Source organism: Curcuma longa, chromosome 2 (genome assembly GCF_044706935.1).
Source record: "Curcuma longa cultivar G26 ecotype Majalengka, Jawa Barat chromosome 2, ITB_CL_G26_1.1, whole genome shotgun sequence".
NCBI classification, from domain to species: domain Eukaryota; kingdom Viridiplantae; phylum Streptophyta; class Magnoliopsida; order Zingiberales; family Zingiberaceae; genus Curcuma; species Curcuma longa.
The window spans coordinates 12724762-12739775 of NC_133862.1; the positions used below are offsets into that span (position 1 = coordinate 12724762).

The 15014-nt window shown below is 36.3% G+C and overlaps 2 protein-coding genes across 3 annotated transcripts in view; both read left to right on the top strand.

Moving 5' to 3' along the window:
• Positions 1–472: 472 nt before the first annotated feature.
• LOC141821802 (peptide methionine sulfoxide reductase B1, chloroplastic) lies at positions 473–4122 on the top strand. Its single transcript, XM_074709173.1, has 5 exons — positions 473–693; positions 3239–3350; positions 3440–3505; positions 3588–3785; positions 3881–4122. The coding sequence occupies exons 1-5, from the start codon at positions 501–503 to the stop codon at positions 3906–3908; spliced, it is 597 nt and encodes a 198-aa protein (XP_074565274.1). The 5' UTR covers positions 473–500; the 3' UTR covers positions 3909–4122.
• A 5075-nt stretch (positions 4123–9197) lies between these two features.
• LOC141821166 (1,4-alpha-glucan-branching enzyme 3, chloroplastic/amyloplastic) overlaps positions 9198–15014 on the top strand; it is a 29477-nt gene continuing 23660 nt past the window's right edge. For both annotated transcript variants that reach the window (XR_012601201.1, XM_074708549.1), the window contains exons 1-4: positions 9198–9512; positions 9590–9661; positions 9753–9817; positions 11008–11682. Coding sequence is in view for 1 of the 2 variants with exons in the window: in XM_074708549.1 (XP_074564650.1) it covers positions 9199–9512; positions 9590–9661; positions 9753–9817; positions 11008–11682 (1126 nt within the window). In the remaining variant the exon portion in view is untranslated. The remainder of the gene's footprint in view (positions 9513–9589; positions 9662–9752; positions 9818–11007; positions 11683–15014) is intronic.

The following is a 15014-nucleotide window of genomic DNA, read 5'->3' on the forward strand; positions in this document are numbered from 1 at the left end:
CCTCTATTAAGGATCCCTCCGAGCAAGCAAAATCAAAGGACAAGCCCTAGCTTCCCAGAGAAAGGCGACCACGGCCATCAAAGTGACGACACAGAGCTCTGTGGCCGCCAGGCTGACCAATGACGACGTCCGGGAAGCCGATTCCACCACGGCACTGATCTCGGCGAGGAGCGAGAACGGTGGCGTAACGTTCTCCGTGACATAAACCGCGAGGTAAACCGTTATCTTTGTGACACTGATACAAGAATCGTGTCTGAAACTCGGGCGTGTGCTGCCGATGTAACAAAAGCCAAGGGGAAATCAGAGCCATACATGTGGCATCACTTCTATCACAAAGACCGTCTAATATTTCTTTTTTTTAATTGCTGTTCCAGAAATTTTCAATTAATAATAATAATAAATTATATAAAAATATATTTTTAAATAAAAATATAAGTATAAAATGACGATATTGAGTTTCGCGAAAGTTCTCTTTCGCCAGTGTCCGTCAAATTGGTGCGATGGCCGTGCGCTCGATGCTTCGTCCGGTCCCCGCTGCGACTAGCCTTCCTTCCTTCGTCTCGCCTCACCTGCGCTACTCCCAATCGCCCGCCGTCCGGTCCCTCGTCGGTGGCCACCGCGTCTCAAGAGCGCGCTTGTCCGTCCGCAGCATGGGTTCTTTTTTCTCATCCCAGAGGCCTGATAAAGTCCCAGGTCAGCAAAAGCCCACAACGCCTCTTTGCCCTTATTCGGTTATTCCCTTATTCCATGGGCTAGCTAGGAATCGCCTTTCTTTCTCTATATTAATAAACCCTCCGGTCGCTGGTAAACTGTGCTTCGTGATTCTTTCCGTTAATTGATGATATGATGCTGGGATATGCTTGATTTTTCGTTTAGTCAATTTATGTGGTGGATTTATCCTCCTATAACTGTGGATTAATTATCCTTTTTATTGAATTGCGTTAACGATGATCCTTCACTTTGTTCAGCGAACTTGCACAAGAATGGTAGTCTGCCAATGTTAGTGCAGATGCTGTGGTTCTGAGTAGAGTGCTATTAGTAAGGATCCACATGGTTCAATTTTTATCACTTTAATGAAGAAAACCAAAAAAAAAATTGAGTTCTAAAAAATTCAAACCAAAACCATTTTGATTCCATTTGAAACCAAATCAAAAATTTTATTTAGGTTCGGTTTGGAAATGTTGATTAAAAATAAATAAAGATAAACTAGTTTCCAGATAATAATCCTATTAAGCTTAATAATAAAGATTGTTGTAATTTGAGGTTTATGAGAATTACGGAATTTAAAAAGTAATAACAATAAGGAACTATAATAATTAACATAGTAATTTAACTGTATATATACATGTGTGTGTGTGTGTATAATATTATAAAAACCTTAATGTTTTGGTTCGATTTTAACAATTTGTAGAAGTTCATATTTAAGCCAACGATTGTAACTAGTATTTAAACCAAAACCAAATTGATAAACTGAATTTTTTTGGTTTTGATCGGTTGGTTTTTGGTTTTAGATACCCACCCATAGCTATTGTGCTCAATGTTAGTAGTAGTTGTTATGTGACTGAATAAATAATGGTAAAGATGTTAAAATTTTCTCATTAAATGAACTACCATTAGTTGATATGGATTTAAACATTTACAAAATTAGGTTGGATTAACCCATGTCGTTGAGACATATTGAGCCAAATTATGATCTATTTAGTGTGGGCTTTGGATACTTAAGATAAAATTGGTGGGCCATTTGATTTGGGCTTTTACGGGTAGAGACATAATTCTATATACATACATGATGAATGATCCCCTCTTCCACCAACGAAGCAAGGTCTTCACACTGTTTTCTCAACTTGTTGAAGGTCAAAAAGAGGACAATTAACCTAAAAGGACAAAGACTATCAAGGGTAACTTCTCATTTCCATATCACATACAGATAATGTTGGAAATTTGAATGGAAATAATAAGAGGTGGATGAAGGAGACTCTATTGTGCATGAGATTTTTTAGTCCCACATTGGGAGTCTCATGACCTTATTGTTGGTTTATATTGAATCACATGCATGTATGTTGTAAACAAATGCATAGAGAGGGGCTCTCTCTCATGCGTGGATGTGTAGAGGGTGCAAATCCATGGCTTGGATTGCATTAACCCAAGTGAATGAATTAATGTTTTGCCACTCGCATCAATTTTGTTACCTGCTCAATTGCATAATGGATGCATTAATTGATGTTAATGGCGTATCTGTAACCTCCAGAAACGGTTGACGTTTTGATTCGGGTGAGTAAAGGTAATAAATGATCATTAATCGGTCATTTAATGTTGCCTATGGTTGGATCTCCTATAAAAGAGGAGGTCATGATCTTGACTAGGTGTGTGCAAGCAAATAATCTCCATCCACTTCGTTCCCTCATTTCTTTCCATCGTGCATTCACTCGGCAGATTCATCTATGATAGCGTTCGGGTACAATCTCAGTTCGTCGTGACCAATCTGTGCTTGGTGGTGATCGTGATCCGCTGTTGTTATCCTGGGAAACAGAAATAGCACCGTCGAAGGGGACGAATATGTTTTAAGGAAACTGCATCATGCAGGTTTTGGCAACTCTTTCTACCGACTAGTCAGTCGGTAATCAACTCTAACTCGGAACTCGACCTTGTTTGGCAACCATCCCAAGCAGCTCATCCTTCTTTATTTGGCATCTTGAGATTATCCGCTCATCTCATCTCATCAGATAAGTCTGAATTTGATTTTTTATAAATTCAAATATTTTCCCTCTATCTCTGGCAAAGATTGTCCAACCAATAACTCTAACTCATGTAGTATATTTATTGTTTAAGGTCGTGTATTAAAATCCTAAATCCTTGTCAAATTATCTTACAGTAGCTAGATTCTTTTACAATTGTGATTGAATTCTCTTACAACAGGGTTATAATACACAAACTTAGATCATTTGTTTGCATCAAAGATTTATTTGGGTGATGTTTAACTATATATATGAGATCATGTGAATAGAAAAAAATGTTTTTGAGCTTTCTGAAAAAATGGAAGTGATGGAAGTTCGGTAGTGTCATGGAAATCCTTTCTTTCATAATTGATTCGATACATATGTATATATTCATACGAATGGTGTATCATGCATACACATATGATTTAAATAGGTAAATGGTCAAGCTTCTGTTCGGAAGCCATTTTCCCTATAGATTTCGAGTTGAATGTATGCTGATCTCCTTGCTGAATAATTTGCAGAATCAATAAATGTTAATCGTGCCTCATTGAGTGATGAAGAGTGGAAGAAGCGATTGACAAGTGAACAATACTACATTACTCGTCAGAAGGGTACTGAGAGGGCTTTCACTGGGTAAATCTTTTATCTACATTGGTTGATGTCCTTTTATCCTTCTGAAATTTGCTCTATGTGTCTATTGATGGTGAATGTTTGTTGATCAGGGAATACTGGAACACTAAAACCCCTGGAACCTACCACTGCATATGTTGCGATACACCATTGTTCGAGTAAGTATTGTGTTTTAGAAATTCATCCAAACAGATCCATTTCAATATTTTGCTTAAAAGACATTTTGCTTCCATTTTCCAGATCAACTACGAAATTTGACAGTGGAACTGGTTGGCCATCCTACTACGAACCAATCGGCAACAATGTGGAATCCAAGTTGGACATGTCGATCATTTTCATGCCCAGGACAGAAGTTCTTTGTGCTGCATGTGATGCCCATCTTGGCCATGTTTTTGAAGATGGGCCACCACCTACCGGAAAGCGATTTTGTATCAACAGGTACAGCTTCCATCTCTCCTTTTTCAAACAGTAGGGTAAGTAACTGAAACCTGATTGTCATTCGATAAATGGATACTTTTGATTGTGATTTGCAGTGCTTCCCTAAAGCTGAAGCCCAAGTAGCATGGCACTGAGGATCTGCTATTGTTTCACAATCGATTATAGATGGTTATCCTTATCAAGGAATTGTATTAAATATCTTCTTGTCCCTCTTCTGTACGTGACTTCGACTTTATAGAATAACTAGCAACTGATTGGAGACTCAGTACTGATGTGAATTCCTGAGAGTGTGTTATTTGGAGATGAAAGTTAACTATCTGCCTAGGTTTTCCCGTAACATTTCTTGATTTACAGATCCAGTTGGTTTCTTCCTTTCGTTAGATTTGCCACGATGTTATAATGATTTTAATAGCAATAGTGTTCTAAAGAAATCAGATTATAATTAGAGAATTACTGTTATATACTTGCATTTTAAATTAATGAGATTACTTATTTTTATTAGTAATCTTATTATTGTTGGATTATATTGTATGATCTTGGAGATATTTGTTGGAGTTACAATGAATCTATTGAATTTAAAATATATAGGAATTCAAATTCAATCTTATCTATTGAGACGACTGTAAGTTGATAATTTCAAGTCATCCGACTAGGTTAGTTAGGCCGAGCTGTTGGGTTGTTCAAGTTCGAGTGGGATGTTGTTGGCCAAATGTTGAGTGCTCCTGAGTGGTCCAAAGTACTATGAGATTTGAGCGGCTTGAGTGTTTCTCGAGCTTGAGTGGGAAGTTGAGTATCGCCCGAGCGAGTCAAGTGTCGAGTCGGTGATGTCAAATGCTCCTAAATGGGATGTTGAGTGCTCCCGCGCAAATGTAAGTGTTGAGTCGAGACATCGAGTGCTCTCGAGTGGGATGTTCTTATGCGAATGTCAAGTGCTGAGTCAAGACGTCGAGTGCTCTTGAGTGGGATGTTGAGTGCTCACGTTGAGTGTCGAGTTGGGACGCCGAGTGCTCTCGCGCGGATGTCGAATGCCGAGTTGGGACATCGAATGCTCTTGTTGAGTGTCGAGTCGAGATGCCTAGTGCTCTCGCCGAATGTTGAGTCGGGATATTGAGTGTTTCTGAGTGGGACATTGAGTGCTCTTGCACTAGTGCCAAGTCGAGAAGTAGAGTGCTAAGTTAGAGGCCGAATCCCTTGAGTGTCGAGCCAGGACACCTAGTGCTCCCGAGTGGGATGCCTAGTGCTCCTGCCAAGTATTAAGTCGAGATGCAAAGTGCTTCCAAGTGGGACATTGAGTGCTCTCGTGCAAGTGCCAAGTTCGGGAGTAGAGTGTCGAGTCAAAGGTTGAATCTCTCGATTGTCTGAGTTATCGAGTCGATCGAAAAGAGATGTTGAGGTATGCATTTGACATAGTTTCTTTAAAACAGACTCATCCCCACCCCTCAATAGTGCTTCGGAGGTCACGTTGGGTGTTTGTTTCCGAGGATGCAATGGTAGATCGCGATCACCACCAAGCACGAGTCGGTCACAGTGAACTAAGCTTGTACCCAAGCTCTTTTACTTCATTTGAGCTTGAGCTCAATTGGTTCATTTACTTCTTCTTCTTCTTGTGGTTTATATGTTGAGAAACATTTGAAGAATGGAATCATTTCTCAATTCAATAATCAAGTTCTTGTGTATCTTCGGTATTTGAAATTCATACATAAGGAACCGATAGATATTGTTATGTACATATCCAATAAACATACAATCAATAGTCTTTGGTCCTATCTTAATCCTTTTTCGGATCAGACACCAAAATTTTTGCAAGTCACCCCCACATTCACAAATAAATATTTGTAGGATGGTTGTTGTCCATTCCATAACTCATATGGACCTTTATCTATTTTCTTTCGGACACCACTAATTAGCTGTTAACACAGCTTCCTCCATAAGTACTCTTGCAAAAGGTTAATTAGAACATTCACGTCTTGATCACTTCAAGCTATCTTAATCATTTTATTAAGTTGATATTCAACCATTTTATCATTTTTATAACTTCATCTTTCCTTTTGAGAAGATACACAATAATATTTTGTGTTATCATCTATAAAAGTGATAAAGTAGTTGTTCCACCACGTGTCGATATACCTTTTAAGTTGCACAGGTAAGTGTGCTTAGGCCAAGTGGTTCACTACTTCTTTCAACATGTTGAAAGGATGATCTCATCATTTAACTTCAACACAAGTATCACACTTGTGTTTTAGGTCAAGGTGGAGTGTATATATGTTTTACATGTTAATTAATCTATGTAATACATCGTAGTTAACATATCATAGTCTACCATGTCATAAAAAAAAGACTGAAACATATAAACTAAATAACTTTCATTTTTATTAATTTTAGGCCTATGATCATTAGCTTAAACAGTCTATTAGTTACCGTCTTTTTCTTTAAACATTCCATTTTTGAACAGAGCAATTCTGTCTGACTCAAAAACAATGCAAAAGCTATGCTAATTTAAAAGTGATCCGGATATTAGATTCTTTCAAATATGTGGAATATACAATACATTGTTCAAAGTGAAGCTCCTTATCCGAGGTCATTTTTGACGCTACTTTCCCTTGACCCTTGATGTTAGAGGTTGTTGAGTTCCCTATTAACAACTTTTTTTCTATCTTTGAATTCTTCAAAGTTGTGGATCAACTCCTTGTTAGAGCACACATGTTAGGTGACACTGGTATCAATCCACCATTGTCTTCGGCCCACCAGATTCACTTTCGAGACTAACACAAAGGTCCATGTCTGATCCTTCAATTTTTTCCATCAGGTTGGCCCTACGCTTCTTCCTCAACTTCTTGCATTCCAAGGACTTGTGACAGACTCGGTCACAGTTGTAGTATTTCCCAAAGAATTTCTTCTTAATGCCTCTTCTGGGTCCTACTTTGAAAGATTTGAGATTCTTTCATTTCAAGTTTTAATCATGCTCGACCATGTTGACTTTTCTAGTAGCCTGAGAGAACATTTTCCTCTTTTAACTTTGATTGTCTTTCTCAATGCGAAGTCTAATAACGAGTTCCTCGACATTCATCTCCTTTTACTTGTGCTTCATGTAGTTTTGAAGTCCTTCCAACTGGGTGGCAGCTTCTCAATGATAATAGTCATGTGGAAGGTTTCACTCAGCACCATGTCCTCTGAGTGAATTTCATGTAGGATCACTTGAAGCTCCTTGCCTTGGCTGATTACCATCCAGGAATCGATCAACAATGAACTTTTTGTCTCCAACATCCTTTGTCTTGTTTTTCTTGTCCTCGGCAAGACAGTTGAGGATGTAGTTTTGGCATAAAAACTTTGCATGATTCCATGCTTCCACTACACTAATGGTCTGGACATCAGTAACATCCTGTGTCAGCTTGGGAGGTTCCTCCGTCAAGAATCGAGTCAGATTCAGCATGATAAGATAGAAGAGTGTTTTCTAACTTTCTCCCCATGGTTGATTAGAACATTTTATATATAAGAATTTAATTTCAATCTTATCTATCGAGATGGTCTTTGCTGATAGATAATCTCAATTGCTAGGTTGGGTTGGTTAGGCCGAGCTGTTGGGTTATCTGAGTGGGACACCACTAGTTGAATGTAGAGTGCTCTCGAGATCCGAGTGGCCTGAGTGTGGCATGAGCGAGTTGCCGAGTTTCGACAAATTTACCGAGTGCCAAATAAAGGTTTGCAAGCTTTGCAACAAATAAAAGATCTTTGACATTTGACGCAAACAAGTCTAGGCCCTGAATTTGTACCTTGAAAGGGTAGGTGTGAGAGAGCCTCTCCCAATATATATATTCACAACTTTAATATTTATTATCTATTATAAATCAACTATAATACATTAAAACTCTCAATGTGAGATTAAAATTTTCATTCATAATGAAAGCTCTTTTCCATCCACCTCTTCTTTTTGTTTTCCATTCAAATTTTCAATAATTATTTCATATGATTGGTTGATTATAAAAGAGCCTTTTAGTGATAAATTAACAAGATGTGAGATAACATATGGTGATGTTGAAATCTAGCCCTTATCACGATGAGCTCAAATTGATAACTATTTTACGGCATGACCAACATGAGCTATATATATTTTTGCTATATGATAGTCATAAGCGATCACATATTTATAGACATGATTATGTTCAGACAAATTTATAGACATCAATTTTACATTTGTTGTCAAGCATGTTGCTAGAGTCATGGAGACAAGGGATTAATCAATAGATGACTTATCACTCCCTCCTAAATGGGAGAATACATCACACGTCTCCAGGACATAACTGAGTTGATTGAAATAAAGATAAGGGTCGAATCTTGACGAAGTTGAGATAATGCCCTCCTTCATCGTGGTCAACTGTAACTTTTTGATTTACTTCCTCACAAATGATCGTAATTGACCGTATGAAACTGGAGGTGATGAATTCTACCTTTTATTGAAGAGAATATATCACATACTTCAGCACATCAATAACTACTTGAATTAAACTTGTGCATGGTAAAATATAATTGAGAATGATTCTTAACTTAATATTTTTTACTTAAGAGTCATTAATATATCAAATATATACTTGGATACATTTTAGTAGATAAACATTATCCTGCGATATCTATAAGATAAGATTGAAATTTTTATGTTTTGATTGCGGAATTAAGTGACTTAAGCTCCTAGTCCATCTAAGAAAAAAAAAATAAAAAAATATATATAAATATTAAAAATTTTAAAGTTTGATTGTGAATTAGCTGGATTAAGTTCACAAGCTCATTAAAATTTTCATTTTTATTTTAAATTTTAGAAAAAAATAAGTTTCTTAAACTCAAATCCACAGCGGGCGGGCTCAGGCTGATCGCGGACCCAAGCGGAGGAATCCATATGAACTTATCTTAAAATAGATTGATAAAATACTAATCCAACTTACTTACATTGTTTGACAAAGTGGGTCAATCCAATGAGTATGTGACTCAAATTGACGACTCTACGTCTAATAATCAACCTCTCATTATTTTTATCTCACTGAAATAAAATATTTTATAATATATCATAATTAAAATTTAAATCATGAATATTTAAGTAAATTATTGAACATCTTACTTACTGCTGTATTTTTATTCCAGAGCTTATTAAATCCTAATTGACTAAGCCATTGGTTGACTGAAAATGTGCTGATCGAGTCATGGGAAAATATTTTTATCCCGTCTTGCAAATTATAGGTGTGAACTGCAATTCGAGAAAAATCGAGAAGCAAAGTGAAATTGTTCATAAACCCCCCCTCTACTGCAAGTCTCGGCCTTATCACCAAGCCTTCTGCCCGTTGCTCCAAGAGGTTGACGGCCGTCGCCTCCCAGTGGTAGTGCGCACCTCGAACGTTCCCGAACCTTCCGAACCTACACCGCCGCGATGCCCTCCTCCGTCTTTATCTCGTCGACGCCGTCCTTCCTTCCTCCAAACCCTCGCCCAGCGCCCTTCCCGGCTCTGCCCACTCTCGGTGTAAACCTCACCCGTGGAGGTGTCGGAAGGAGCGGTTCCCCTCCCCGACGAACGTGGAAATGCTGCTCGTCTCCAGAGGAGAAGCCGTCTTCTCTGCAACAGCGACAGAAGAACCCGCCGCGTAGCTCCAGCAGCAGGAAGTCGGAGCCCGAGATCGATCCCGTTGGGTTTCTCTCCAGATTTGGCATCTCTCACCGCGCTTTTGCTCAGTTCCTCCGAGACCGGTGCTCCGTCACTATCATCTCTACTTTGTACTTCTCCCAGAAATTGTTTTCCTCACGTTATGTTCTTTGACGGTTAGATATAAGGCATTGAAGGACCGCCGATTCGATTTGTATTCTAGGTTTATAGATATGAGAGACTCGGCTTCTGGGTAAGTACAATGCTAGTAAGTACTTCATGCTATCTTTAGATTTGAAAAAAAGATGAGGGTTAATATGCCTGTATACTGTTTGTTGAGATAGGTATGAGATCTTGGGCATGCACAGGCACAGACAGCACCGTGTGGACTTCATGGAGTGGGCTCCAGGTATTATGTTTTAACTAGGGGCTTTGCAGGTTTTCCCTCTGCATTATCAAAAGATCATCATTCTAGTTTATGAATCTCATTTGCTAAATTAAAGCTAACTGACAAGAAATGTGGAATAAAATTCTTTCTTGCTTTTTTCATTATGCACAATGATGAGTATATATACATTGTACATTGATATTGTATAGAAACTAGAAAACTAGAAAAATAGAAGAAAAATTAAAATTATTTTATCCCTAAATTTGATCAAGAGATTTTCATGATCCCCATATCAAGGGATTTCTGTGATCCCCATGTCAAGGTATTTCCATGATTAACCTTTTCCTATAAAATTAGAAATTATCCTAAAATAGTTGTCAACTTTCCAGCACTTCCCTTTAAGCTGGTGAATAGATATTATCCATTCATAGCTTGGATATAATCATTGAAAAGTAGTGTCTATTAAGCCCTTTGTAAACGCATCCGCAAGTTGGTCCTTTATAGCCACATAGGGAGTACAGATCAACTTGTTGTCTAACTTCTCTTTAATAAGCTTTCGTTGTTATTTATATATTTTCTTGCCTCTGATTATTGCACTGGTAGAATTGCATTTGATATTTGCCGTCAAGTTTTTGGTGGTGTCGATATTTTCTTGCTGTCAATCATTACAGTAGTAGAATTGCATTAGTTGTTTATCTTCAAGTTTTTGGTATTATTTTCTTACCGCCCTGTTTGTCTATTCTGCTACTTGTTTTCTGTTTCAGTCAGAATTTCTGTTTCACCTTCATTCCTTTGGTGTCTAGACACATCTTTTGCTGTCCATATTATGCAATTACTGCATATTAATCATTGATTTCAATACTTTCAGTACCATATTTTTTACCTTAATTCTTATTTCTGCCAATACCATTTTGTGAGCTGTTGATCTTTCTTCAAGATTTCAGATAAAAGATCTGTTATTGAACTCAGTAAGTTTGTTTTTTGTTTGAATCTATTATTACTTGATTTAGGTCATCCTCTTTTCCATTGAGACATGTGATGCCATATGATAATTCTCTTGCACCATTCCCTCAAAACTATATCTTCTAGTTTTCATTAGTCTGCCTGTTACTTAGAGTTACTGGAGACTTAATAATTTGTTTAAAAGGAACCAAAATTGTGGATTTTTAAAATTTTTTAATTGCTTATTTACTCAAGTTTTCCAAACTTAGGTGCTCGATATTGTTCACTTGTTGGTGACTTCAATGGGTGGTCACCGGTAGAAAACAGTGCTAGAGAGGGACACTTGGGCCATGATGATTTTGGATATTGGTTTATCATTCTGGAAGATAAGTTAAGGGATGGCGAAGAACCAGATGAATATTATTTTCAAGAGTATAATTATGTGGATGAATATGACAAAGGTGACAATAATATTAATGCTGAAGAATTGCTAAAGAAAATGAATGATGACTATTGGGAACCTGGAGAGGTTTGGTCCCGTAAATCACGCATGGAGATGGTTGCCAAGTTGTATGAGCAGATGTTTGGCCCTAATGGCCCCCAGACTGAAGAAGAATTAGGTCAATTACAAGATGCTGAAACACGATACAATCAATGGAGAAGAGCCTCAAATTTTGGTCCTAACGATCATCCTCGATTTGAAGTAATTGATAAGGGAAACAAGTTTGATGTCTTCAGTGTTATAGGAGATCCAGTCTCAACAGCAAAATTTAAAGCAAAGAAGCCTCCTCTTGATTACTGGGTAGAAATGCGTAAAGGGCGCAGAGCATGGCTGAAAAAATACATTCCTGCAATTCCACATGGAAGTAGGTATAGGGTTTACTTCAATACTCCTGAGGGAGCACTGGAAAGAGTTCCAGCTTGGGCTACATATGTTCAGCCAGGTATATCACTTTGTTTGTTAAAGATGATCATTCTGCTTATTTTCTTACAGTTCACACGAATTTTCTTTTGTGCAGCGTACTGCTTTTTATTATGATTCTACTTTGATCCAAATTACAAATTATGACTTGCATTATATTTGATTCAGCAAAGCAATCTGTCTTAGCTTTACTGGCTTCCAAGTCAGAAATGTATTCAAAGACCATTCATTAGCATGTGACCCTGTCAAAAGTACATAGATTTTAGATGGTGTCACTTGGTTTGTTGGGCTTGCCTTGATTATCAATGCATTTTCTATCTTCATATCACTACCTAGCTTCTGTATGCCATATGCATGTTTTTTTTCCTAGGTGAAAACTTAAGATGTTTCCTGATCTGTGCCCTAGTTGTTAAGCTTGTCTGTTGCTTGGGATGAAGGTAGATCCTTAAGTTCACTATTATATTTCCCATAGTAAGCTTTTCCTAGCTAGGTTTGCAGGCTGTAACTAGTCTTATCCAGGATCCATGCAATGTCAAAGAGATAAATAGCCTAAAATTGAAAATAAACATCCACATTATATGGGATTCTCAAATAGAAATTTCGAGACAAATATTCTTGAATAGAATTAGAATATAAGAGTTTCATTTGTTTGGATTTTTCATAATTTGATAACCATATAAGGATAATTGACCAACTAGTGATCATTGGCGCTCCAATTACTAACTTACTAGGCTGTGTTTGGTTTCAAGGAGCAGAATGAACTGGAATATGAATGAGAACGAGAGTGGAGTAGAATGAAAAGTATAACAATTAATTTCATTCCTTGTTTGGTTATAATTAGTAGAATGCTTCATTTTATATTGAATATGTTTGGTCCCTATACTTTTTTGACCAATTTGACCTACATGTTCATTTATCTTTACTTTATGAAAATCAGATTTAATTCAAATAAACTATATAAAAAAGATTTTATTGAAAAATAAAAATATGATTTTAAATTATATATAAAATTACAATAAAATTAAACCTTTGTAGATATGTTTATTATTTTGATTAAAAGGAATTATTGAATAAACATTAGATTGCATTTATTTTTTTACTAGAAAAATTCGATTAGATTAGGATAGTGCAAATCAAAATAAAATTTGGTTTTAGTTTGATTTGGTTGATTGCAAACCAAATCAAATAACAAGTAAATTTATCTGTAATAATGTTTAAATTTAAAAATGATAAAATAATTATTGAATCTATCATATTTGTATATAAAATTTATCTAAAAACATAGTAAAATTTTAAAATAAACTATAAAAAATGATATTCCAATGCAAATTCAGCTGGATACCATAATCTGCATAAAGACCAACTCCACTTCATGCCCCTCTATTGGTCATGTGTTATCCCTCCAATTACATATTCATATATCAAATATTAAACTAAAAATAATTTTACTGTAAATGAAAATATAGAAACATTTGTAAGAGTATTTGTTCGTCAATCCAAACATAACAAGTGATTTAAATAGTATATTTAGTTTTTCTTCTATACCAATTCATCTCAATCAATTAATATAAAATTTATTTTCAATCTTGATTTATTAATTATAAATCGAATGAAACTGTGTAATAATTTTTCCTCGACATTTTATCAAAGAGCATCCAACTTCACCAAATACCCAAATGGTGCACATGTTTCTCAAAATGCCCCTCCACCCATCACCAACCTGAACTGTAGTCGTAAACCATTCTTCACAGTGGAAACCATAAGGCAAGGTAATTTGCTTCCTCTGTCTTATTCGTCATCTATATTTATAATTATTTGATTTTGCATATACAATTGTATAATGGAAGTATATAAAATCTTCAAGTGAGTAGCAGGCAAAATTAGAAGGTTTAAGACCTAAATTAAGAATGCTGCTTGAAGATTCCATAAGCAACTTCCATGCCACGCAGCTAAGCTGTTCCACTTTTGAGAAGGATGCCAAAAGCTCCAGGTAGCTTAAATGAATACTTCATTTGTATAATATGAGGACTTGACGGATCGATGACACAGGTTATACAGCCATGCTGATCCATAAATTCCAAGAAGAAGAGCTAATTAAACATATCAAGTGCAAAATATTGGCTGTTCACTTAATCATGCTCTTTAACAAGGTAGGACATAATCACAGGTGCAATAATACCCTGGGAAAATGTGAGAATTTTGAATATGGGATTTCAAATTCAAACTGACTTTAGAAGATTTTTAGTTACTGTATGGGTGGAAATGACTAGTATGAACTGTTCTACTCCAAGTGTACTGGACTGTGGATTCTGTTACATAATGTAAAATATTATTCTGATGCGTATTTGAGTTTATCTTATCAAAAGATAAAAAATGATGTTTGAAACAGAATTGGAGGATAATACAAAGGCCAACAACAAACAACCAATGGGTCAATATACCACCCTGTGCTGAATGCCGGTATGATACACCAGTGTAATACCACCCAAAAGGTTGATGTTGGCCGAATATTTTAAAGCTGGGGGGAAAACAAGGGAAATTGAGTTTAGAGATTTAAAGTTTTTGAGAAAGATTAGGGGAGCTTCAGAGGAGAGAATTTGAGGGAGGAGAGTGGCTAGGATGGTTTAAATAGAGCTGAAAGGGGTAGAAAAAAACCACAAGAGAGCTAATTATTATTAGAGGCACTATTTACTGATTTTATTATTCGTTATTGGGGCTTGATTGCCTGATTTTTCATACTATGAATGAACACATGATACTTTGTTCACGCCACCCATGTATTGGTCTGGACACTTGTTAGCATCATCACTTATTTTGTGTCAATACAGATCAAAACATTAAGCAGGGCTATGCTTAATTGTTGACGATTAACTATATTTATTGTTTTTCGCCCCTAGTAATCCTTTTCTACAGTAACTTTCATTTGTTTTCTATATAAACATTTTTCTTTGTTGCAGCATAAAAATATATTATAGGTGTTGTTTATTTAATGATCCACCACATTTTGATTAATCCAATGGGTGGTGGTATTCTGATCTTCTAAATTTTTTTAACCTAAAGATCATATTTATGCTGTTTGTGAACATTTAACTCAATCTTCCATCTTTTTCGTATCGTATAGGGATCAAAATCAGTTGTCTTATTGAACATTTGTTAAAAAAACAAATACTAAATTTGTTTTTTTGTTTTCAATATATTTTTATTATATTTGAAGTTGGATACATGTGTTTTTTTCATCTTATTTTTGGGCTTGGGCAACGTAGACACGTGAGATGAAAGATTGTTTCTTTTGTGTGGATTTATGTTGGTAAGATAATCTCAGTGATCTTAGATATGCCGTGCTGGTTGCATATG